The 27,438-nt window shown below is 40.6% G+C and overlaps 1 protein-coding gene across 2 annotated transcripts in view; it reads left to right on the top strand.

Annotated features, from left to right (window-relative positions):
* atg7 (ATG7 autophagy related 7 homolog (S. cerevisiae)) overlaps nt 1-27,370 on the top strand; it is a 50,779-nt gene extending 23,409 nt beyond the window's left edge. For both annotated transcript variants that reach the window (XM_063911714.1, XM_063911713.1), the window contains exons 18-19: nt 3,055-3,177; nt 26,256-27,370. In XM_063911714.1, coding sequence (XP_063767784.1) covers nt 3,055-3,177; nt 26,256-26,288 — 156 coding nt within the window. In that variant the 3' untranslated portion in view covers nt 26,289-27,370. The remainder of the gene's footprint in view (nt 1-3,054; nt 3,178-26,255) is intronic.
* Nucleotides 27,371-27,438: the final 68 nt, after the last annotated feature.

Here is a 27,438-nt window from a genome sequence, read left to right as displayed (position 1 = left end):
TGAAAAGCTCAACCTGCGCTTTGGGAAATATTTGATATTCACCTTTATACCAGCACATCTTTCCCACTAGGGACAATTCCTGCAAATTTCATAACTCATTTTAGAGTAAATAACATGATTGTACAGTAACCACAGGAATAACCACACATGCTTTTGTGTTGTGAGCTGTGCTTCCTGTGAGATGTGCCGGAATACCAAAAGTCCTAAGTGGTTACTCAATGAGTCAGTATGGAGTAAGTGCATTTTAAAGACGAGGAGTTTAACCATACATGTTAATAGCGCTAGTCAAAGTCATTGAATCAACAGGAAATGTTTACTGTGACACTTCATGGAGAAACCACTAACCAGGAACATTTGAGCTCTTGCATCATGAACTGATTTGCATTGACCGTGCCATAGCTACGTTCTTTGGGACCCAGTGTTAATTTTGGCAGCTATTTTAGATTTAGTCTTAGTCTTTGGACGAAAATGGTTATTAGTTTTAGTCACATTTTAGTCCTTTTTATCCTTCACAGTTTTAGTCTAGTTTTAGACGACAACAACTCAAAACGTTTTAGTCCAGTTTTAGTCGATGAAAAGTCATTACATGTTAGTCAACTTTTAGTCACATTTTTTTTCTCTCTATAAACTAATTCAGTTAGGCAAATACAGGTATCTGAAATTGGAATCAAGTTGACAGTATTAAGTGTTGAAATGTGTAAAGCAACATTTCACTCTCTTAACACTTTGTGTAATATCTGGTGTTATGCTATAAGGGTCATGCAGAGGAAGAACGCCCATCCCTTTAAGAGAGAGAGGGGTGGCGCTGCATGTATGTAGGGCCGGTCATACGCTATTCTGGGCCCGGGATTCAACATCGCGAACCGCACATTGAACCCAAAGCCGGAAGGGTAAAATAAAATATCCCGCATTTTGAATGTCCGACAGTCCACCATTAACACTTTAGTCCCGTCTCGTCTCGTCAACAAACATTTTTTATTGATTTCGTCATAGTTTTAATTATCAAAAATCTATTTTTAGCTCGTCATCGTCTTGACTTAGTCATGTAATAAAGTTCGTTGACGAACATTTTTCGTCATAGTTATCGTTGACGAAATTAACACAATTGGGACCATCATTGTAAAGCGGCTAAGTGCTTTGAAATATAGTCAACTCATGTATTTCCTTTAAGTTTACATTTCAAGTTGAAGCCTGTCTGAGCCATGAGGACCACCCAATGAATATTTGATATGGATTCTACACACCCACTCATGCAAGCTCACACATACACTGCCTATAGTGTGGGATACTTAATATCCACAGTATCGATCCAGAAACAACTTCAAAAAGAATTCATCGCTACTGTCAAACAAAGCCTGAGGGTAGGGATTTATGGGGCTCTATAACGAAGGAAGCTTTAGGACAAGTGTATACATGTGTGTAGCATTACACTTGAGATTGTTGATGGCTTTGAGTGTTGTGTATCTTGGATTAAACAGGGCTATCCGTGAACCGCATTTAATCCCTAATAAACCCATCAGAGCCTGATTAACACATTGCAAAATCTTGTAAGGTCACATGCCGTATGTTCATGTTTTTGCCAAAGTTTGAATTATACAGATATAAGATACTTCACTTCTGCTATATATCCCTCTCAAGAAAAATGCAAGTAGTTTCAGTTCTGTATCAAAGTAAAGGTGCAAAACACCATGATGTAAACTAGAAAATATCTAAGAATTTACAGCTTTTGATTAGAGCAAAACATTCTGCTTCAAGTTCAAACAACCCCAACTGTTTTGAGTTTGACATTTTTTCTTTTGTTATTACATTATACTACTTGTATTGTAGTCACAGTGTTTAGGTATAAAAAGTTAGCGGTCATTATCTTGTCTAATGTCGATATTGTCACAAGTGGAGGGTGTAACTTTGTGTCTGTGCATTGCTTTGAGAACATTTTATAGCTTTATTACAAGAACATCGAAGTTATCACGTTGCATTCTGTCTCACGAGCGTCTACGCATATTTCAACAAAGTGCGTTTTGGCTGTTGGCGTCTCATGTAATGGATCCCGTGGATGGAAGTGGAGAATCAAAGAAATAAAAGAGGAGGAAGGAAAGAAAAGAGAGGTTGAAAAGATGAACGAGGGACACGTCAGTTTGTATTGTGTGCGGTGTGTCTGGCTTCGAGACTAGACGCCAGGTCAGTCTGTGAACACAAACGCACACACGCACGCACACATGCACGCACATGCACAGATACTGATTCACACTGTGTGTTGATGTCTGAGGCAAAGGTAACCCTACACCTGCAGAGGAGGGTCTGTGGGCGTCCATGAAAGGCTCGGCCAAGCATAGAAAGGTAGTCGAGAGGTTAGAGAGTGTGTGTGTGTGTGTGTGTGTGTGTGTGTGTGTGTGTGTGTGTGTGTGTGTGTGTGTGTGTGTGTGTGTGTGTGTGTGTGTGTGTGTGTGTGTGTGTGTGTGTGTGTGTGTGTGTGTGTGTGTGTGTGTGTGTGTGTGTGTGTGTGTGTGTGTGTGTGTGTGTAAAGAAGGTGTGGGTATTTGAAGTCAGATCTGGTAGGAGATCAAGGTAAACATGTCAGCTTGTCTTCAGAGGTGCTGATGGACCAGAGCAACCAGGCTGCCTTTTTAGTTTGAAACCAATACAATATTTGTTATCATTATCTGCCTTGGAGAGACTGTTGCTCTTTGCCATCTCATAATGTTTTTGATTTTAGTGGTTGTGTCGTGATGCATTAGCAAGACTCAGCCCTCCACTCAAAGTAAACACATCAGGCTCAAAAAGGACTTTCACCAACTAAAAGCATACAATGTTCAGAAAAGAAAAAATACTTTGAAATGTCTTGGACAATATGAAATGTTTTAATCGAAAATGCAGTAAAAGGTGCTCTTATGCTTACTGAAACTCTGCTTTTAACTTGAATCAGAGCTTTCTGGTAAATAATGTTATGTCTTAAGCATCCAAATAGGAAGATGCCTCATCAACACAATAACACTACATGTTTCAAATAATGTTTATGTTTCAAATCATTAAATTCATGTTTCTTTTTTTGTCCAGGTCATTGAGCACTATGAGAGGGAAGGTTTCAACTTCCTGTCTAAGGTTTTTAATTCCTCCCACTCATTTCTGGAGGACCTGACGGGGCTGACACTGCTGCACCAGGAGACACAGGCTGCAGAGGTAAACCACACTCACACACCTGCACAGGTACAGACACACACACAAAACCTGCTGCACTCACAGTAAGTAAAATGTTCATGGATATAAACATAATGGCAGGCATAATATTGTTTAGTGGACTTTTCTTAACCAAGTTTTACAACAGAATGTCACATTATTTTATAGCTGTCTTGCAAATGTATGTATTTCATAGTGTGGATGGTTGGGTTGGTGTTTTGGGTTAAAAGCAACTGAGTATCAGGGCTGCTGCAGCAGACTTGGGGACTGGGGATACTGGTTGGTGGTGAAAAATATTTAGGGCAACTTCTAAACCTGACCATAACACTTTAAGAAGAACAAAGATTCAGGGGGATGAAGCTTTATCCATCTTCTGTCAGAGGTCACCAATATATAGAAAAGCACCACAGAGGAAATGCGCCAGCACTCATTTCCAGGCTGTCGAGATATTTCAATCTCAGTTACAGCTTTTAAACAAAGAGGAAGAGGTTGTGCTTCACTTTTCAGACAATCACACTGCTTTTTTAAGATTATAAAGGTAGGGATCGTGTGACCAAATATGTTCGTCCACCTCTAATTCCCAGATAGTCGTATAGTGAGATAATAAGATGCGATGAACAGGTGGTGGCATTCTTATCCCAGGCCTTCAAGTTCCTGGATTTTTTCACAAAAGAGGGTTAAACAAAGTATTAAAAGTGAGTTGGTGTAGAATCTGCAATATACATTTAAGGGTTTCAATGCCTGAAAATGCTTAGCGGGGTGGGACCATGAGCTAGACCAGGAAGAGGGTCAGAGAATGCATTGCTGGATGGAGCTTACCATGGAGTCTAATGACCGCGGAAAGTAGAAAACACAAAATCTTCAACACATTTTTCATCTTGTGAGAACTGAAAGCTATTATAAGGATTTAATTAGTAGTATTTTGCCTGTTAAATGTTTAATAGGAGCACTGTTTTGCTTTAAAGGCAGAGATATTTTTGTCCTGTAACCTTGGTTTAATTATCCTGTTGCCATAGCAGCACACAGTTTATGTCTATGGAACAACTCACAGCAAAAAGTTCCGACTAACATCCAGAAAACTTGGTGGTGGAATATGGGTGGTTTTCCTCAAGACTCCCCTCTGACATGAGACAGAGGGAGTGGAGGAAGAGACCGGGGGGGGGGGGGAGGAGGGGGCTCTTGTGTTGCAGAGCTATGGGAAAATCCCACGTACTTTCTCCCCATCTCCTACTCATAACACACAGATGTAGTAGGGGAAAGAAGAAAAAGCATGGACATGAGGGAAAAGAAGGGAAAAGGAGTGTAGATAACAGAAACATCCAAGGGAAAAAAGATGAGGAGAGGAAAAATCGGGAAACAAAATAGGACAGGAGATTATAGTAGAAAGAACTTAGAGTTAGTAAAGAATATTTTTTCTTTATATCCCTCATTTCCTCTCCTGCTATAAATGGTTACCTCATCCACTATCATTGTCTTCATCTCTTGCAATCGTCCCTTCCTTCTCTACCTCCCCTCCCCTCACTCTCTCTGTGTGTTGAAGACTCTGGCGTAGTTTTCTTTCTCCTCAATCAAAAGATGGAGAGATTGTTTTGATTGCTCAGCCCACTAGCGCCAGAAGTCTTAGCGCCTGTTTCCTGTGCACAGATTAGCTATTCCAAAAAACTACTGCTCTTGGAGGACGTCCCTTTTTCTCCTATTCCAGGAAGGGACTGTCGTTCTTCTCCCACTCCTGAAAGCATATTATTACTTAGTTCATGTGGAAACCCACTAGAACTAGGCCTGTGGCTCATTTCGGATCTTGACCCATATTTTAAGAAGAACCGGCCTGAAATTATAATAATTCTCATTGTAAAAAAATAAGGGTTTAAAGAGTCCTTTTGGGATACCTTTTTTTATCTGTACATGTTTGAAATGTATGCAGCTATGATACATCATTGAATAATGAATACAAGACGTTTTGCAAGCTTTTCCAGTATCCTTTTTTTCAGACTTAAAACTGTGTGTCATCCTAATGACTTTGGTAGTGAATTCAATATGTGTGTGTTTTTCAGCATTCAAGTGTGTGCGTAACCATGCTAAACTAGAATCTACGTCACCAGATAGCAGTACTATGTACTTATGGTCTATTTTGGGCGAGTTTGTAACCTGAGAACTACTTTTTATGTGGTCACCACAGGGTTTTGGGGGAGTTCAAGTTCGGTAAAAGTTTTCAACTGACTGAAAGCTGTGTGTGTGTGAGTGAGAATATGTGTGTGAGTGTGCATGAATTAGTGTGAATGGTTTCTTTGTCAGATCGGCCCGATTGGGATTTCAAACTCTGGTTGGAGCATGGGAGTGTGGAAATGTACTATGAATCTGGCGTCTGGCACATTAGTTGCATGTATTTTGGAGTGTAGCATGAAATACTGTATCTTCAGTTTCACGAGTGTGGCAAAGAAAAACTAACATGACGGAAGATTTCTAAATATTCATGGCATGATCTGTACTTGTACTGGCCTCTTTTACTCTACAATTGTGTATGGCCTGTTCCTCTGGTATACTTAAGTCCTTGTAACTGTCCGCCCCCACAGTTTAAAGCCTCAGGATTCTGCCAACAAAGTACTCGTCAGATCATCAACTGAAGCCTCCTTACCGGCGTTTTGGTTTTGTAAACAGAATAAAACACACAATGTGAAACTTCCCCTAGAAAAATGTCAGACTTAAACAAATGCCCTAGAACAACGTTAAAATGATACAGCCTTCTAGTATCTGTAGTAATTATGGCTTTTAAAATATTTTAAATGCTTCTTGAAAGGTAGAGACAAATAATGTTGTCCTGCCATTAGTCGTGTGTTCAGCTAACCCATTAAGATCCACCTCCAAAAGAGGTATTGGGGGTTAACTGACTGAAGGTTTTGCTAGTCATTTAAACCGATGTTAAAGCATTATCTGAGTCATATTATAGAATGTTGTGTTGGCTGACTTGCCTTCCTGAGTGTGACCTCACTGTAGAGGTGTGGGTCAGACAAATCAACACACAAACCACTCAAAGAGCCTGATGGATGAACCATCTTTAACGCACCCATCCGTTGACTTTTGGTTTTTTTTGGCAGATTTAAATTATAAAATAATACTGTATCCTTGTAGGCACATATATGGGTTATTAGTATAGTTATTCAGTATATGTTTTACATCCTTCAGGTTGAATACAATTAAGTGGCTCAGATTCCCGGTTACATTGTTAAAAATCGAACGGAAATTTCAGCCTTTCTAAAAAAAAAACCTACCCGGAAACATGGTGTTTAATTACTGCGTCTTCCCGGGGTCGCTGTACTTGCATATTCACATGATTTCAAAGAACACCTATCATCATTGGTCATTCTTCACATGACATATTCCTAATATTATTGTCAGTAAGCGATGCCATTTGCTTGTCTGTGTTCCCGCACACATGAATCTGTCTCTATGTGAATGCTTCCCACAGAGGATGTCTGACCCCCTCAGCACAAAGGGTCTTTCTGCGGTGTTCATGTTCCACTCCCTTCCACCTACTCAAACTGTACGCTGCCAGTAAGTCACAAGATAAAGACGTTTGCGCTGAACTCTGAGAAGAATGTGTCACTTGTCACACATTTGACACATGTTGAGTCACAGATGTGTAATTATTTTGTCCCATAGTTTCAGTAGAGAACTGGGTAACACAGAGAGGGCACCTAGTGTTGATTTTAGTTGTTGAGGGTGTAACCTGTGTTTGTACAACACCATCATCTCGCTGTTGTATTTTGAAATGAAATCATTGTTACATTACCTCAATCCTCAACTTTATAATAGGGGACCTTCCTGGAAGTGTCAAGGTCCAGGACTCCTTTGAGTATGGGGCCCCCAATTTGTTTATTATCTGACGCTCCAGATATCCAGGGCAACTTATCATGAGATCAGCGGCTTGCTCAAGAACTGTTCAACAAGACACATTTACAGCTGGGAGTATTGTTGTACATGTTGATTTAGTTTTAGGGCGATCTTTCCGACATGATGTTTTTTTTGTTTCACAAGATGAATACTTGACTTCCAGGAAACATTTTAAAGATAACCTGCTTCTTTGGATAAAATTCAAGGTCCTCTGTTTGGCCTGATTCCATAACACAGAGGCAGCTCTTAGTCAAATATAGACCACTCTGAGCTCCAGATGTGTGCGTTTGGCTTTCTGAAAGCAGTCTGTGCGCCATCAGATGCCACAAATCATCACCTCGAGCCCCGCTAATGGCCCGGAGGAGCAGAGGTTACCCAACCACCTACGCTCAGCACCGCTCTGCTCTGTGCTGCTCTACGTTAAACAGTGTGCTGATGATAAAGTTGATTTAGCTTTGTTGGCTCATCACCCAGCAGCTTGGAAAACACACAGCCACGAGCATGTGCGCACACACACACACACAGTCCCACAGAGTCATACCAGTCCCATGCTTTTTTCTTCCTTCCTTTTCCCCCTCACAAACACACACACACTTGAGCGTCAGAGGGCCCCATATATGTCAGAGCTTTATCCAAACACAGCTACGGTTGCTACATGCTACAATTATTACCAGATGGACTCGGGGAAAAATATTAAGTCTGCTTTTTCATTAGCACACTGTGCACCCTCTTGTGGGAATTGAATTGAGAGGGAGGAAGCGAGAGTGGGGAAAGAGAGTGAGGGAGACATTTCAAAAAGTATTATTCATTTCATGCGAAATTGACCCTCGTTGACCAATTTCCCTGAATGGTTGTATATTTTAATTTTGATTTCCTTCCATCACTTTCAAGGCCCAATGATTTTTTTGTGTGTTGCTATGTTTTCACAACATCCAGTTTAATGTCTGTTTGTGTCAAAGTCCCACCCTTTTTCCAATCTTACTCTCGGGGGAGTGTTAAGACATTAATTCAATTATCAAATAAAAAGTAAGGACAGAATGACGTCTAGCCATCTCACTAGGGCTGGGAGATATGGAGAAAATAAAATACACACAATATCTTTGATCAAATACACTTATATATTTTGATAATAGTGTAATGTTGACTATTGGTGCTTTCACAAAATATTTATACATACAATAATCATCAGTAAAGTTGATATATTGAGTGCAAAAGCAAATAATCAACTGCCTGGACATCTGGTAAGTTCAGAGTATTACATTACCCTCTTAAAAACATAATTATACAATATTATAATACCCAACTTCTATGACAATATCTAGTTTCATATGGTGTATGAAGTGATGTAATCGTGTTTTATAGATGAATAAACTAATTAAAAGTATCAATAATCCTAATATTCCTTCCTATTATACAGCGTGAAATATGCAGTATGTGGCCTTACACATGCCTAGCCTTTTTTCTCTGTAAATGGGGTTGATGTCAAAAGCTAATGTCACTCTGAAGTCTTAAGCTTTTGAATCCCAAAACTGCAGTCCCTCTCAGTATCAACATCTTGTTTAAAGCAGAATGACCAAAGAACGTTGTTGATTTTCTAGAGAAATTAACTTGATATGTGAAATATGTGTACAGATGAGCCGAAAAATGAAATATATAAGGAATACTATTTCCCATAACTAATAAATGAGTCTGCAATGAGATTGAAAGAATGTCTAATTTTCCCAAAAGGATTTTTTTTGTAAAATAATATCAATTGGTGAAATATTTTACATAATTTGCCTGTTTGTTCTCACGCTCATGTTTGCATTCAGTTATATATATATATATATATATATATATATATATATATATATATGACCAAAGTAAAGTACACCTGTTTGCCAGTGTCATCTCGTAATACTGGTACTAAGCATGTGTGCATTTTTGTCCTGCATGCCAACTATGCCGGCTTGATCTATCTATTTCCCAGCTAATTATAAATGTGTGCTGTACTTGCAGGGATGCATGTCAGCTATGTAAAGACACATCACACCTCCTATGTTTCTGTAAATACTTCCTCTCTCACTTCCTCCGGATTGCTGTCTATCTGTCTCTCACACACACATGCACATACATGTTCAGCACTATACATAGTTGGTCTAAATCTCCCTGGTTCTTACAAGCTAATTTCAGAAGCTTAGTAAGTCAGTATGTGGTTTGACTTACAACTTCACTTGTTAACCTTCCTAACCCATTTCTAAAAGGGTTTGAAGGTTTTCTCCATTATGGATATGTGTATATCTGGTTAAACAGATTCCTGGTTCATAATTGTCGTGAGTCTTCAGATTTTAACTAACCTCTCATGGTGTCCTCCCATATTGCAAATTATTTCTCCTGTTGCAGATAATTATAACGTGAAATGTCTGGGACTCCCAAAGTTACATTGTAACACATGATTCTGTATGTACTGCACAGCGCATAATTACACATTTTTTTCTGTCTAGTCCTTGTCATCTTGAACTTTTCACCCTGCTACTTCCACATTTTTAGAGCACAACTCTTATGTGAGCTATCTGTGAAGTCCAGCCTCCGGCTAGAGTCATAAGTACAATTTACATGTACAAAAACTCAAAGTAACACAAGTTCTATTCAAATTCAATTTTGCTCAGGTTGACCAGCTATGTTATTATTCCTTTAATCACCCCCCTCCCCTTTCCGTTCCTGCAGCTGAGGTAATCTGAGTCTAGCATTGCTGCCAAGTGTTCCCCTTATTACTGGCTGCTATTTTAAGCCATATACCAGTCTCATATAAATACCCAGGCCAGGATACATGCAGAACATAGAAAATAACAAATATTTAGACAGTCGGTGTTAATTTTCTCCGTAGGAAGCCAAAAATCTTACTATTTATTATTCTCACTATTATCTCTAAGAGATTGAATGGGTGAAGAGGGTAGAGTGAAAAAAAGCAAGATATAAATCAGTTTGACCAGCACATTACTCCACTACGGAGGGATGCTACTTTGGTGGGCGATATATTATTAACACACTAAAACACACAGCTGGAGACTCTGAAGAAGTCTACTGTAGTTGGGGGGGGGGCAAAGGGGATGCATGGCACCCAGGACAGCTGCCTTGCATCTTAAGCCCAAAGTGGCCTATTCAGAATGACCAATCATTAATCATAGGGGAGTTATTTTCACAAGTCATATATTTGGACCTATAAAGCAGGCTTTTCCATCACTACGTGGGAAAACTTGCAGCGGCCCTGCTCCTATACATGGCCCCTCGTTCCCGGCGCCAGTCAGTCCAGAGTGATGCTGCTTCTGGCCTGGCAGCTGGCTGTGTAGACAGACAGACAGACAGACACACAGACACACAGACACACAGACACACAGACACACAGACACACAGACACACAGACAGACACACAGACACACAGACACACAGACACACAGACACACACACAGACACACAGACACACAGACACACAGACACACAGACACACAGACACACAGACACACAGACACACAGACACACAGACAGACAGACAGACAGACAGACAGACAGACTGATCGTCCCTGTTTAGCTCCTACCTCTTCACTAGCTTTTATCAACTATTTCTGTCTCTGTTTCGGCTTTGCACTTTAAGAGTGGACTTACACTCCTCACTCACTCACTCACTCACTCACTCACTCACCCACTCACTGCGATCATTTTTCTTCAGAGGGACAAAGGCCTATATTCTAAAGTATGACGCTAATTATGAAAATCTTTTATTAAACATGGACATTATGTCAATGAATCACACACATTTTGTATACTCTTCTTCTCGACCTTTATTATGTTTAAGTGATGCCTGCAACAGGGTCATGTTCACCTTGTTGCCAATGGATGATAGCTTTTTAAAATCTTCTTTTAAATATGTTTGTTGTATTTTCTTTTTCTCAGTACTTATACCATTGATATGCAAAAGAATACCCCAAATCATTTAGTATTATTGGGAATTAGAACAAGCCTACATTGAATTTCAGTTTCAAAAATCACACGACTACTAGGAAGTTGAAAGATAATGCTGAATTTGAAGGATGTTTAACTCCTCAACTTTATCGTTGAGCACACATGTGAAACCTCAGTCAAAGTCAAAGTCCACTTTATTGTCAAAGTTTACACATGTGTTATACATACAGAAAATTGAAATACCGTTTCTGGCAGTCCCACAGTGTGAACATAAACAAGAACATATAACATAAAAAGATAAGAGCCTAGAAAAAAATAGGGGGGGTAAAAAGGGGTATACAAAAAAAAACAACTAAGTAATACATACATATATTAGACACAAACAACACAGTTTGACGGTAGTGCAAGTAGTTCTTTAGAGCAAATAATACTTTGTGCAAAGTACATTTTCAGTAGCAGCGGAGAATACAAAGTGACTGGTACTGGATGAGGGAAGGGTGTGTGAGGGAGGGGGATTAATGTCCTGGTACATTTCCATTGAGGCTGTGGGGAAAGGTGGATGGGAGGAGGGCGGAGAGGTCAGGGGAGAGATGGGAGCGGGGGTAGAGGGAGATGAGAGAGGGGGAGAGAGAGGGAGGGATGGGAGAGAGGGGGAGCGAGAGGAGAGAGGGAGGGAGGGAGGGAGGGAGGGAGGGAGGGAGGGAGGAAGGAGAGAGAGACAAAGGATTGAGGGAGGGAAGGTGGGAGGGAGAGAGTTCAGCATCCTGACCGCCTGGTGGAAGAAGCTGTTCCTCAGCCTGGTGGAGCTCGAGCGGAGGCTGCGGAACCTTCTCCCTGAAGGCAGGAGGCTGAAGAGGCTGTTGGAGGGGTGGGTGGTGTCCCCCGCAAGCAGAGTGCTTTGCGGGTGAGTCGGGTGCTGTAGATGTCCTGTAGTGTAGGGAGTGAGACCCCGATGATCTTCTGGGCAGAGTTCACGATGCGCTGCAGGGTCTTGCGATTGGAGGCGGTGCAGCTTCCAAACCACAGCGTGATGCAGCTGCTGAGGATGCTCTCAGTGGCGCCTCGGTAGAATGAGAGCATGAGGGGGGGGGGGGGGGGTTCCTGCTCGCTTGAGCTTCCTGATGAAGTAGAGGCGTTGCTGGGCCTTCTTTGCCAGTGCAGTGGTGTTGTTGTTCCAGGTGAGGTCGTCTGTGATGGTCACACCCAGGAATTTGGTGCTGCTCACCTGCTCCACAGCAGCACCATTGATGGTCAGAAGGAGGGGGGGTTGGGAGTGGGTTCTCCTGAAGTCAACAACACTCTCCTTTGTTTTCCCTACATTGAGGAAGAGATTGTTATTTTGGCACCAACGGGCCAGCTGCTTCACTTCCTTCCTGTAGTAATCTCATCGTTGTGGCTGATGAGACCCACCACGGTAGTGTCGTCAGCGAACTTCACGATGTGGTTGGAGCTGTAGCTGGGTTTGCAGTCATGGGTCAGCAGGGTGAAGTGAAGGGGGCTGAGCACACAGCCTTGGGGGCCCCCGTGCTCAGTGTTATTGTGTTCGATGTGTTATTGTTGACCCGGACAGCTTGTGGTCTCTCTGTGAGGAAGTCCAGCAACCAGTTGCAGAGAGAGGGGCTGAGGCGCAGGTCTGTAAGTTTACGCACAAGCTACCTATAAACCTGTATCCCTCTCTATATTCTTTGACAGTTGATGGATCCTTTCATTGAAATCACAGGAAGTGAGTTTTATCAGCTTGTGAAGCACTCATTGTGTCCTGTTAATGCTCTGTTGTTGCATTCAGGTTGCAAACTAACATTGGCCTCATGTATTTAAGACATCTGAGCACGTAATGAGTGATGGGCCAGGAATCCATTCAGTCTGAAAAGCAGCTATTTCATCTTCAAATGTCTTTATTTTTTTAAGAGTTGAATAAGTAAAAGAATGTATGGTGCAAACTTAACCTTGGTGTAAGTGTTTGGATGTATCATGTCTGAATGCAAGGGCGGTTTGTTTCTTTGTTCCTGGATCTTTGATACAAAATAACTCTCCAGATGCATCAAAGACCGAGATAAGTGTGTGTGTCCGAGTGACTGTGCATGTGCATATTTGAATCTTGTATAGCCTGATTCCAGCCTGCATGGCTGGTCATAGGTAATCTGCCCTGGGGTTCTGGCCTGAACAAGAACATACACACACACACACACACACACACACACACACACACACACACACACACACACACACACACACACACACACACACACACACACACACACACACACATACAGTACATCTGGCCACAATGCCAGTTTTTATCTTTTCCCTCTGGTGCTTTTTTCTCCAGCACCACATGCAAGACAGTGATAGCATCAAGCCTCTGGTTTAGATAATTACTCAACACAAACGGGATAATGTGTGTACATGTACGTACATATGCACATTAATTCCCCACTTCTCTGACTGACTAACACTTTTGCTCGTTAACACACTTCTTCGACTGGCATCATTTCCTATGAAGACATTTACAAATCCACATTGACGCACCGAGGTATACAAATATATCAATAAATTAGCTGACAATAGTATGGCCTCTTGAGCCTCATGGCTACCCAGTATGAAGTTCAAAAGCTGGTGGCTGAATGCTTTTTACCCAAAGTGTTGTAAATAGTTTTGGTATGTCTGATCATCTAATGAACAGCGGTTGCATTTTCATTGCAATGGTTATCATTCCTGAAGTGTTTGATTTAATTCATTCTGTAAATACAATTGAATTTGTGTGTGATTTTACAGAGGAAAGACGTCTTTGTAATGCAACACTGTGACTTTCTGCTGCTCTGAGCATCAGATCAAGACGATGCCTTGACTGGTTTACTGGGCACTTGGCCATCTTTCCTCCTGTGAACTCCTCTGTCAAGTCACATCAAGTCATTTTTATTCAATGTTAGAAATCAAAACTTTCCCTCAGGGGACATTACAATCTGTACAGCATACAACTGTCCTTTTCAACCCTAGCCTTGGATAAGGAAAAAAAGATGATTGTGTGTGCTTGTATGATAGTGTGTTTCAGGGCATGCTGCTTCATAAAGATTGGTTAATTTGAATGTTGTTCACACTCAGCCCCTAGAGAACTGAGATTTTTTTTAAACAGCTGATAAGAAAGCGACAAACTGATTTGATTTCAAAATTGTTCTTCTCTTGAAGGTGTTTAATGCATTTGAGATGGAGACAGTATGTGTGTTTGTGTCAGTGTGAGTGTGTGCGTGCGTCTGCGTGTGCCCACGGGGCCCAACTAGTATTTGATTGCATCTCTGACCACACGTGGCTTTGACTTTGACTCACAGCTCTAATTAAACCTAGGGCAGGTCTCAACTGGCAACACACACACACACACACACACACACACACACACACACACACACACACACACACACACACACACACACACACACACACACACACACACACACTACCGCCAGCCTCTGAAGTCGATTTGTTATTGCCATTTGGTTAGTAGCACGCTCAAAACGATTCATTAGGTAGAGTTCATACTGGTTGCACGCTCGCTCGCACGCACGCACACGCACGCACGCACGCACGCACGCGCGCAACGCGGGCAACATGACTAAATGCACGCTTTGAAGAACTTTTACAGCAATTGTGATACAAAGAAACAAGTGAGCGCCCTCATCATGGTCATAAATAAGAGTAGATGATTAAAAAGTGTGATGCAATTTGGAAACATTTAAAAAAGATACTTGCCATTTTTTTAGTATGTTGTTAATTGTGTGTTTTTTTTATAAGTAGTATGAGAAACCGGTGTTGTGAAACACTTGTATGACTCAGAAAATGTGTTGATAACCTTCCCTACTATACAGGAAATGTGTCAGAGGGAAATGGGGGCCAGGAAGGGGTTTCAGTGGGACAGAGGAAGAGGGAAAGGAAGAGAGCGATGGGGACTGACAGATTAAGTGAGAGAAAGAGCAGGGAAGCAGAACAAGAGAAAATCTAAACTTTTAAGGAGTGAAGAGTAGTTGGGTATGTGGGGATGTGTAAGTTGACAGTTTAACAACAGTACATGAAAAGTGAGGTTCTTAGTCAAGGAAAATAAGTGTACAGTTGAGAGAGAGTACTTGGAAAAGACAGTAAGCCCGAGGCAGTAAAAAGAGGCAACATTTTCAAGTAAAAGTTAAGGACATGGGGAGAGCTGTCCTGAAAAAGAAGCTCATCAGTCAGTCTGCGTCTCTGGAGAGCGACAGGACCCAGCTGTTGCTCTGCAGGCCACCACACCCAGCCGGGAGAGACTCCATTTGTTTTTGTAGCTGTCCTTTATGACTTTGAGAGAAAACAGGGAGAAAGGGGAGGTGGTGGCAGCAGCAGAGTCTGACAGAGTAAAGTTCCCTTAATGTAGGTAATAGGAGCGAGCGTTCACCCGTTATTAGGACATAGGAAGAGCTGGGAAAGGAAAGCAAGATGCTGCATCACTTCTTGGCGTGTCTCTGTTTTGAGGTGTGGTTCCAAGGTTTTTTGCTATCTGGGTCGGTGTTGCAAGTGCCGGTGCTTTGTTTGATTACCCTGAGACTCAGCAGTTTATGAAAACACAGCCAGGGGACGTGACCTCAGCTGGGACCTACAAACTAACTCTGTTCCCACCAAATCTCCTCTAACCCATCTCTTTCCTCTTCTGTCAAATCACTTTCTCCCCCGTCCCCCTAAACCTTCACTTTCCCTCCGATGTCCTCTCTGTCTTCAACCTCCTGGCCCTCTCAGGCTACATCTCCCTCCTCCCCTGTCAATCTCCCTCTCTGTTATCTCCCTGTCTTACCTGCCCTCTGCTCCTAATTTTAAAAAGTAGATGGAGTGCTAAGATTTAGAATATCCTTTTTAGTTTCTAAGATCAACACTCTACATTATATTATGTGGCTGCCTCATACCATGAAGCGCTTTTGTTGTTAACATTAAACAGTTTTGCCTCCCTTTTCAGCTGGCGGGTTAACTTTTTGGACCACATAAATAGCCCTTTTTACAGCACAAAGTAAATATGTGGAAGGTAGAAATAGAATAAAAAAGAATCAACAGCTGGATAGCTTTATAAACAGTGCCTTTTAAAAAAAGTATTGTATTGTCTGTGTAGCAAAAGCTAATATATCTCATTCATCAGGTCACTTGATCTCAATTGAAAGCTCCATTAAAAACACATGTTGCACTGGGTGACATATTCCTTCATTACTTTGTACTGTATTTTGCCTCAATCCCAAAAATGTGGTGCTGATAGTTCACATTTTGGCTAGAGAAACAATTATGTGATCCTCATCTTAAAAAAAATAGCCTCCAAATAGTGTGATGTAGTATGTTTGCGAATATTTGCTTAAGACTACAGTGCACAGCTGTTAGAGACATTACTGAGTCTTTTAGGAGACTATGCATTTGTTATATATCTTTTTTAAAGTATGTCTTTAGTAGGAACCAATGGGCTTGAGCATGAGAGCCAGAGATCTCAAAGTGAAGCCTAACACTGTTAAGGCTTTTTCCCCCCGACTTTGAAGTACAGAATACCCATAAACACTTTTGATTTCCGACCCCATGCTCACATCCGTTTTCCATATGTGTCTACAGCCCATATCTACCATACAGCACATTTCCGTCACATCATAAAAAGTAACTAAACAGGTTTCTAATATGTGAAACACAAGTACATAGTGTGATAATGTGTGATCAAACACTTTTTATGACACATATGAAGTCCATTAGTGGGGGTACGAATCGGTTTTCTATTTAACCCAGAGAACAGGACATCAACTGATGAGAGAGCATGTTAGTGAGGTGACCCTCCTCTTCCTGTTTCCACCCAACTCCTCTTCCTCTTCCTGCCTCCAGTCTCAGTGAATAGAGTACTCATACGCACACACATACGCACACAGGACAGACTCAGCCTGTGGCCTGTTCACTGTGTTCCCCCCTGAGAGCTGTGGGCTGGAACAAAGAGGACACAAGGGAGAACACAGAAGGTTGCTGCAGGAAATGGAAGAACACAGGGAATAAAAGCTACTTTAAACTGTGTAATCTCCGTACAGACAAACTGTAGTAGGAAAGTAACATTTAATGTGGGAAAAAAAATCTAGATTTGGCTTCGTTTTTCTCAACCTAACGAATAGCTTGTGTGGTGTGACTTGACAGGCTGCTATGTTATGTCGAGGTTTGAGTTATGGATGCCTTGAGTATTTCAACTCGGATTACAATGTTTTTTTGGCCGAAAAAGGAACATAAAATGAAATGTTGGACTTTACAGGATCAGCTGTACAGTAGACTTGCTGCCCTTCCTGCGAGGCCACACATTGTGAATGTTGGACACATCATATAGTAGTTATTTTTCAGGTGTCATGACTAATCGGACCAGGATAGATTGAGCCTATTTTTCTGAAAACTTTATCATAGACTTTCTGAATCTCAACACTTCAAAGTATGTTGGTGGGAATAGTTTGTGTGTCTTGGAAGTCTAGACTATAAAGGCTTAAACAATCTTAAGGTCTGTTACCAGTTTCAGTCGACTACCTCTACGTCCAAATCAGACAAACCTACAGCTTGGAATCTGGATCACACACTCAGTCCCGGCATATTGTATCCACTGAGGCATCTGGAACTACTTTATCAAATGAGTATTTTTACTGCCAAGCAATATTAGCCAAAGCTCTGCGTATTGTGTGGAATTGTATACGCTGCCTGGAGGCATTACTTTATTAAACAGAAGGCATTAGGAGCTTTAGAGTTCTTCAGTTGTATGTTTTTACTGTTGGACGGCTTTATATAGCCTGAAGTGGTAATGGGTAGAAAAAGAAAGCCTGAAAAAAGCAGCATAGAAAAAACAACATGACAGCCATGTCACACTGACCTGTGTTCATAAGTCATATGAAAGAAGAAAGAGGTAGATGACATAAGCCACAACTGTTTTTTAAACATAGTTGTTGTTGTAATCATTAAACAGACGAGTCTAATTGGTGTTCTGGGTGGGATTGCACCATCAGCCTATAAAATACTTTGAATTTGGCATCATATAAAATTACATTGCTTTAAAGTACTTCTGAATTGCACTCTATTTTGGACTCCATCTCTAACATCAGTATGTATGTTAGGTGTGCTTAACTATCATAAGTTCAAATGCTTATAGATAATCCTATTCTTATATACCGTACCCGGACATATTCTTTAGTAAACATTTAACGCTGCCTTTAACCTCTATTAAAAAAAAGATTAGCATCTGATGTGGTGGATTCCAGTCATTAAAGCGTAGAAGCTTTGTGCTTGTTTTCGCTACATAGAGGCTTGACAAAATAAAGGGAGTGGAGAAACAACCAGTGTAGGTGCCTCCATACAGGGGCCGAATGACCTGTTATAGTATTTTATTTTCTGTAATTTTCTTCCTTATCTTTTCAATGGGGCAACGTCTGAGACGCAGATCCTCAGCTTGCAGCGTCTATTATTTTTTTTAGCTTTGTAAGTGATTTGACCTCTTACCTTTTCACCCTGCTTTAAAAAGCCTCTGAAACCGATGAAACCACCACACTGCAGATTCCCGCCACATTGGGCAGGAATGTTTGAGGGGAATTCAGGAATGTAGTGGGGAATGCAGCATGCTACAGCAGCCGTTGGAGTTACGTTGGGCCGCATGAGGTCATTCTCTCTGCCTAAAGTGCGTATGCAAATGCCCTAATCAGCATCTCTGTATTTTAAGTGTTACTGGAAGACACATTAGGGTTTACCTGTTTTAATTCTTCGTAATCCTAGTGTGGGAAAACAGTGTGTCATGTTCCCGTAAAAAGATCTGAGTATTTATTTAAGCAATTACTTCACCTGGAGGGTTTCCTATAAATTATGTAAGAGCCACAATAGATAAGAAATGGAAGGGTACTGAATATTTAGGGACGTTGGATAGACTTTTTCCAGCTTATTATGAAACCCAAAAAGACAAAAGGACTGTTCCTGTCATTTTAGAATTACCCAGAAACGATGTTACAAAGAACCGCTCAATGCTTTTTCAAAGTTCATTGCACAGCCTCCTGCAGGACATGCACTTCAGAAGATGAATAACAGAATCTACATATTAATAAAAACCAAAGATTCAGCTCAAGCACAATGTAATATTTTTAAGGGATTAGTAGAGATGCCAGTACCAGGGCACATGTGAGGATGCCAAGAAATTATATAAATGAGTAAATCTGCTGAGCTTTGAGGGTAAACAATAATAGCATTTGCACACATAGAAGCGTTTTGTGTAAGACGGGTAACAGGGGCGCTGCGCCCTCTTACTTTCGGCATGTGCCCTCATACCGAAATGCAGATTTTCCACGTAACATTTTAAGGTGATACCAGAAAACGATATCTCTGTTTGTCAAAAACTGTATAATTACTCAGAAAATATGAAAATGTTGTCAAATAGGCCGTGAACAGCATAGACTGCTTTGTTTGGTTTGGAGCTCCGACATGGCGCTTTAGACGATATTTGACGGTATTTAGCAGGGATGATGTGTACCATTTTCAGTTTAGCTCACATTTGATAGTTATCGCTTAACCCAAAATACAGCTGAGATGGAAAGTAGTTATTATTGTTGGAGGTGTTTGGTTACAAACGTTCATTCGATTAACAGAACTAATTAAAAGTGCTCACTACTGAAGGGCAGGGCCTCAATGAAAGCCACAGGATGGGATAACTTCCAAGAAGATTTTCTACCACATTAAAATGACAAAGGTGGCAAAATTCTCATAAATCAATCTCAAGTGAACACACCTGTTATCCTCAGGGCTCACCTTCAATAGATACAACTCAAGCTATTTCTATCTTCTTTTGCCCATTCAAAAACATTTAGGTTCCAGCTGAACCAGATAGAGAATTTTCCCCTCAGACGTCCCTCAGGTGATAGAAGACCTTATCAAGTCTTTTGTTCTTCAAGTGGCTGCCGTTTCACAGCTGAATACCCCTACATACCGGAAAATGAATCCTCAGAAAGGCTACACCCAACCTCCCTGAGCCCTAAGTCCACTTGTGTGTGTGTGTGCGTGTTTGGGTGTGTGAGATTCAGATTGTCAGGTGCAGTGTACAAATGGATGAGTCATCCTTTTAGAATCATGAGCTCATCAGACCACTGTTCTTCTTAATTAGGTAATTTCCAGTTCAGTGTGTTTAAGTTTAACTTTACCAAATAAAAAGAGATTAACAAGTGGGATTATTTAAAGCCTGAACATAACTAATGTTAACATTTCAAAATATTATCGGGATCAAAATATACAGAAAAAAATGTCGTCCAGGTATGTTGGAGACCCTCGGTCGTGTCTGAACTGTATTGGTTAGTCAGAGTAAAAAGAAAGAGACGAGAGGAAAGATGGAGGAAGAAGAAGATGTGGAGGAAATCTGAGGTTGTGGAAAAAAGTGAAAATAAACTTTTAATGTCAGTGAAAAATGTAAATGGACACAAGATCTGAAGCGTAAACAGCTCTGGCCAACACCAAACTGCTCCAACGAGAAAACATTTCAAAACTAAATGTATCTCAAAATGTATTGACTCCAGAACAAGTTCATCTCGATTTGAAGTAGCTGGATGGGTCTTCCTCCCCCTTCTGGGTGTTAAACCTGCCCTCGGGGGTTCTCATGAGAGGGGATGAAAGGGGGAAATATGCCATCTCATTAACTTAAATCCTCAGATGCATCCCCCTGGCTAACAGATGTCGAATCATCTGTTAGAGGAAACAAAAATGTCCATAGCTGACACCCCTTGGGAAGTTTGCAGTAATTGCCCCGTGTTTATGTTTCATCAAGCTGATGGATCATCAGGTTTCATCTAAAGATCAGACAGGACGCACTTGCACAGTTTAAGCTTCTCTGGATTTTAAACGATCAGACTTTAAAGCTGTGGTGTGAAAGATCTCTACTAACCCATGTGGCATTTAATTACAGTTGTCATTTTTGCTTTTGCAGATTTGCATATATCTTGAGTCTATCTTAAACATATTTATAAAGACTGAATATGAAAACTCATTGCCAAATATCCAATTTGTGATATTAAAAATCAACCATTTCTGAACTAAAGTTTGGGTTTTATTCACTGGAGTGCTGAATAAATCCCTTTTTCAGACATGCAGCTCATAATGTACCCTAAATGTGATGCCAGGTTTTAATTTAGAAGTCACAAAGGCAGTCTAACTGCTGCAGAACTACTGCTATTGAAGGCTTCCTCATTACTTAAAAGGCCACAGTAGACGCATAAAGAGAGCTTTATTTATTTTTTGTAAAATAAAGAAATATACACTTTTCAAAAAAAGGATTCTTATGTAAAATGTTTGGAAGAAATGTGTTTTCCTTCAGTTTTTAATCACTTAACGGTGTAAATGAATGCCCAGCAACACACTTGACATACAGTCTAGTCAAGTGAACTTGAAAATAATCAAATCTGCAAAATTTCAAGATTGGTGAGAAAAAGGTTTAGAAGTTTCACTGTAAAAACATAAGTGACTGTGACTCGGGCTATAATATATATAATTAAATATATATATATATTAAAGAAATCCATCAGTGAAGCCGCCTGTGAAAACCGACAACACTTTACTTTTTTAACTCACGGCTCTGCCACAGCTGTTAAATGTTACCCAAATATTCTGGCTTTTTCTGTATGGCTCATCTAAATACAAACCTTTATGTAATGTACACCTTTTGACTGACAAAAAGCCTTCACTTTGACAAACACGGAGACAGTTAAGTTATGTTTCCTCGACTGAAAAGATGATTTGGGTTGCGGTATCTTGCTATTAAGCAGTTGGGAGACAAAAGTTGGTTGCAATCCACAAGTTATCTTTAAAGCTTTGGTAAAATGTACCTAAACCACCCAAAATCACTTGGATGAAACAGAATTATAGTATGACTGGATTTTGTCCTTTCTTTCTTCAAACAGCAGCCACAGGTTTATCCAGCAGCCATAAACCACGTCACTCTGTGTGGTCCACTAATTGCACATCAGATGGAGCCAGTCTCCATGATGAAAGCTTGACTTTGCTCTTTGTGCTTTGGTGTCAGTTCTACTATGTGAAGCAGATGTGTGTTTAATATCAAAGCCCATCAGTGATCGTGTAGCGCTGCCTGGTTGAATGGCTTTAGGGGGAAGATCCCCACTGGGGCCACCCGCACTTAGGATGTGTTCCTGTAAGTAGGCTCAGTATTTTGAATTTACTCGCCTCAAAAGAAAACAATGTGCTTTCACACTGCCGGAAAAGTTGCATCTAGTTAAACGCTGATGCCAGAGCAAGTTTATTGTGGTTCTGCTGTTACTCTGTCAGAAGCAGTACTTTGACTGGGGCTTGCAGGATGATGGATATTACTGAGGACCCTCATGCTGAGGCGTGTGTTGTATTTTTGGGGGAACAACTATCAGCGGCAGCAGAGAGTTGGCTGACTGCACCCGCCTCGGCTTCCAGCTAAAACCTCCTCTATCTGATCAGATCCCAGCCTTGTTTCAACAACTAGCCCGGATTATAGTTGTCATATCAGCCGGAGCCCAACTGATTACAAACACAAACACATTCACACAATGATTACATGCAGCTTACTGTGGGACTTTATGAAACATCCAGCAATCCTCCTCCTAACCTGCAGTGACTCAAGGTCCTGAAGTGATAAGGCTGCTTCAAAGTTAAAGATGCATGTCCTCGATTGTGTGGCTGCCAATCCTTTTGAGGTGCTGTCATGGTGTGTTGTGTTTGTCTGATTATGTGTGTGTACAGATATTAGGACAGCTATAATTCAAGCTGGGGTTGCTTAACCTGTCAATGTTTTGTTTTTGTTTTTAAAATAGTGAACATTTCCCAGAGCACTTACTGATTAAGTTACAGTCCTCTACACCCCCCATCCCCACTGGTTCCTGTGCAGTATACAACAATAACGGAAGATTCACCATTTAATGGTTTAGTCATTTTTGTAACATTTGAGTCCTGACGGAGGTAGAGCTGATCTCTATAGGTCACTCATATCTTTGTTGGCTGATATATAAACAGTTTGTGAGATATGTGAAAGTCATTCAGACAGACAAACAGACCGATTGCTTGTTTTATAATCAGATTAGATTAGAGTGTTTGCACTACTATGATCCTGTAATATAGCATACCACAACGGTATATGACCGTCTATGACTTTTTTACGACATGACATGATCACATTGAGATTGCCAGATTCTACTTGGATTAAATGGGTTGCCATACTATGATTTTTTTTGTAATGTTTTGTTGCATAATTTGACACTTTTTCTGACACAATATTTGCTTGTTGTCCTAAGACTGTAAACATATTATTGCACGGCTTTGCAGAAATCAGCTTATGCATTGCAGCAACAGAGGTTAATGGTTGAAAACATCCCAAGTACTCAGTCGTGCTTGAAAGAGTGTAGTAAAGTTCGTTGGCTTCAGTTTGCCCGAGCTTTTCACGTTACATAAGGTCTTTCCCCCCCTTTAGATTTTCCTCCCCCCTGCTCTCTTTCATTTTGCACAAAAGATTTCTCAAAACACACACAGACACACACACACACCATCAGCACGGCATGGCAGCCGTCCAGAGAGGGGCTCCAGTGTCGCTCTGTTTCAAAGAGCTCTTTGCTGGCTGTCCTTTTGATGCTGGATCCCAAGCAGCAGTGGAGCAGAAACACCAGCTCTGATATGAGCTTGTGCCTCATTCTCTACACTGCTCTGCAACTCTCCAACCAAACTGTGCCTGCAGAAGTTACAATAAAGATAACAACAACACATTAAATCCTGTTCTCGGTTCAGGTTAACATGCAGAACAGGTGCGACAACTTTTCACAGAGTCCTTTTCTCAGGCTGGAGATATAGCACAAATGACACAAAGACTTATTTTTTCAACCTCCCTGGTGAACGCAGATGTTCGTACTCGTAAGCTTCTGAATACAACGATGACAAACCCAAAATGGTACCAAAAGCGCCCTTGCTAAATTTTGAACTCCACAATCTTCATACAATTGAACTATTTCCCTTAACTTTTGGGAAAGTGACTATATTTCAGTTGTCACATAGACTGTACTGAAGTCTTATTATATAAAATAAGTTTTTAGAGTACTGCCTTTCTTTTCGGGAACAGGAGTCATTTTGGTTTTTAGCCTTGTCCATGAAAGATGTTTTGCTGTAATGCATCCTCCCAAAACACAAACTGTTGACATTTTCACAATGGATAATATGTTCATCTCTGTGTTGATGAGGCACACATTCAGTGAGGTTTGTACTGTTTGTACTGAATTGATGTCTTACATTGATTGCTCTGCTTGAATCTGCCAAATGTGTTTCTACTCTATCAAAACCTGAGCGCTCTCGATGTGTGCAGGGACATAGAAACATAGCAGAAACAATAAGAGTAAAAGAAATCTGTCAAAAACAGGGCAATGTTTTATTTCACCATCCTGGAGAAAAAAGAAAGAACAAAAACACCTGAATATGCTTTGCCTTTCCTATGCCATATAGATACGTCAAGCTCGTCTGAAAACATATTTTAACTCTTGCATGTTTACCTCACCTGCTGCTCAATAACCAGGAAAAAAGGGAAACAAAAACACACTTAAAGTTGTCATATTTGGCTCTGGAAAGTTATTTTTTATATTTTTAATTAATCAAGCAAATCATTGACTTAATAAATGGCGCAAATTATTGTCACTCGCAGCCCCTTTTTAGTTGTTTGTCTAGATTTTTTTCCCTCATGATTTTGCATGTTCTTTGTAAAGGCCTGTCAAAGAGAAATGCACCACTTTGTCTGGTTTTCTTTAATGTACAGGCTCCCAACAATGCACCTGTCTCTGCATGTGTATTACCTGTGACAGAAACAGAAAAGTAGAAGTTAATTACATATCTTGCAGTTTTTCTGGGTTTCAGTTTTTGCACTGGCATTTCTGCTTTTTGAGTTGCGAAGCAGCACAATCAAAGGAATGCAGCATGTATGTGTCAAACTGTGTGTGTGCGTCTGTGTGTTTGTGGCGTGTAGATACACACTCAGCCATGTGTGTGTAACATTCCAGGCAGTGTTAGAGGTATGGGAATTACGTCTTACAGAGAGAGAATGTGAGGAATCTGCTGCCATGAGAAGGCCGCTGTTGTTTACTGACACAGTAGTGAAAGGGAGGTGTGTGTGTGTGTGCAGTTGTGTGTGTCTCTGTGGGGGTGAGAGAGAGTCACATGCTGCTGTCACTTCCTGGTAAGACACTTCTTAGCACTGATTGTGAGTAATTATTATCAAAGCTGTTCTGTTGCAACTGACAAGCCACTTGTTTAGACGGATCTGTGTGGTTATCCTGTTTATCTGTCGCCTCCAGTTTTTTTAAATCAAATCAAACATTGGTGTCTATTAGTAGTGGTATATTACATCAGTGCATCCACTTTGACATAAAGCAGTGGCTCGTCACAATCTGGGCCTGTGTTGCTCTGTATTGTATTATGAGGTTGGAGATTTGAGCTTACTATTTCTGGTTATTTAGTTTTTGTTTATGCATAAAATGTATGTCAAACAACTTAAAACAAATGAACAGTGCTGCCATGCTAATGATGAAGCACGACTGTTTCATTCATACTGTACATCAGTACACTACATATATCAGACATTTAAAGGTAGCCTATTATGCAAAAATCCATTTGTCCATGTTTATAAACAGTCCCCTCTTTGTAAAGAGTTTCGGAAACTTCCAGAAAAAAAAGATGATCTGTTTCTGAAAATGAGCTGATCAGATTTTGGCAACTGTGGGATGTCGCAATGTTTTTTGGGTTGTGTAAACATTAGCCAATAACCAACCAAGGTACCACCCGTCTGCAGCTCATTTGCATTTAAAGTTACAGACACAGAATCAGCACTTTGGAACAGGGCTGAAACGAAGGGGTTCATGGCCTGTTACAATGCATGATGTATTGGTATTTCGAGCCAAACACTTCAGAGACATGATTTGTATATATCTGACACCTATAATAAATAGTTGAGAAAGAGTTTGATAGGGGACGGTTAAAGTACAATTGGTTTGTTTAAGCTTAAGGATTCCAACAATGCTCTGTGATGAGAAACACTAAAACACACTTTTTCTTGAGTTTTCAACCCCAGCTCACTGAGCAAACTCCACCGAAGACTGTACGATGCAGCTAAAAGCCCCAGGAAAAAACCTTGAGTTAGGACTGTTTAGTCTAATCGAACATTGTTTTGTCGACAAAACTTCCTTGTTAATATTTTCATTCTCTGTTGTGTCTTTCCTCATTAGATTTGGGATATGAGCGACGATGAGAGCATCTGAAGGACTGGAGGAGCAAACCCTTATCCCCCACACACCCCCATCCTTCAGCTTCTGTCTGTTTTTGATTTTTTTCAAGGAAGTACGTTTACAAAGGAAAAGGGCTTTGCAGGTGACAGTACACACACAGATAAAACTCAATTGAACCAAGCTATCAAATTCCTATAAGTTCATTTGGAGTACCGATAAGACCTTCCCAATAGAGTAATTCGATTACAATTACAAACAATGAAAGACTTAGAAACTGCTAAAACATTCAGTGAATCTCCGTTTGTCATTTTGTGTGTATTTCCCTGTCGTATTTAAGGGAGAATGTAACAAAGCATTTGTATTATTGGACTTTATTATTATTATTTTGTTCTTAGTAAAAAGCCTCACTTAATAGACCCAGGTTCAATCCCCCCCACTGTCTCTCCATCAACACATTTAATGGGTTTGCTGTGTCCTTTGGCAAGACATTGACTAACAACATCTGCTCGCTCATTCAGCGTGCTTCAGATTGATTATGAAACTACAAAAACACAGTCGACAACTCAGCAAATCCATCCATTTCGCCCTGTGTTTACTGGAGACTGTGATACATACAGTGCAGTTAATAATAAAACCAGCTCACAGATGTTACTGTGCGACTGATGTGGAAACTATTTACTGTCGCTGTAGACAACCTGGGAGCTCAAACTGCACGGTTTAATCTAAAAGAGCCGACGGACAAACTGAAGGTTTTGTGTGTTTTGACGCTTGCATGTCTTTCTGTTGCATTTCTTACTCTGCTGTGTGATATGTGTCTGTACTTATTAGATGTATGATATTTTCAACTGCCGCCTTGATATGAATGGAAAATAATTAATGCAATGTGAGAAAAATGTGACCTTCTTTTCAGAATTTCAAAAGTTATGTCAGAATTGTGAGAAAAATATGATTCTGGGAAAAACCCCAGACCCCAGACTTTTTCCTCATATGAATTCCTAAGAACTGAAACTAAACATGTAATTCTGACTTGACAATGTTCTGTTCTCAGAGCTGTTTTTGTCATGCTTTTTTTCTTCTGTAAGTACTTAATCAATTAATAAACTATCTCTTTATTATGTCTTTGTACATCTGTGAGCTTCATGTTGTAATGAAAATATTGGTTTGTGTGAAATGAATTCAACTT

This window comes from Eleginops maclovinus, chromosome 20 (genome assembly GCF_036324505.1).
Source record: "Eleginops maclovinus isolate JMC-PN-2008 ecotype Puerto Natales chromosome 20, JC_Emac_rtc_rv5, whole genome shotgun sequence".
NCBI lineage: Eukaryota > Metazoa > Chordata > Actinopteri > Perciformes > Eleginopidae > Eleginops > Eleginops maclovinus.
Note: the sequence above shows the minus strand (reverse complement) of the source record. Positions and strands in the feature narration are given on the sequence as shown.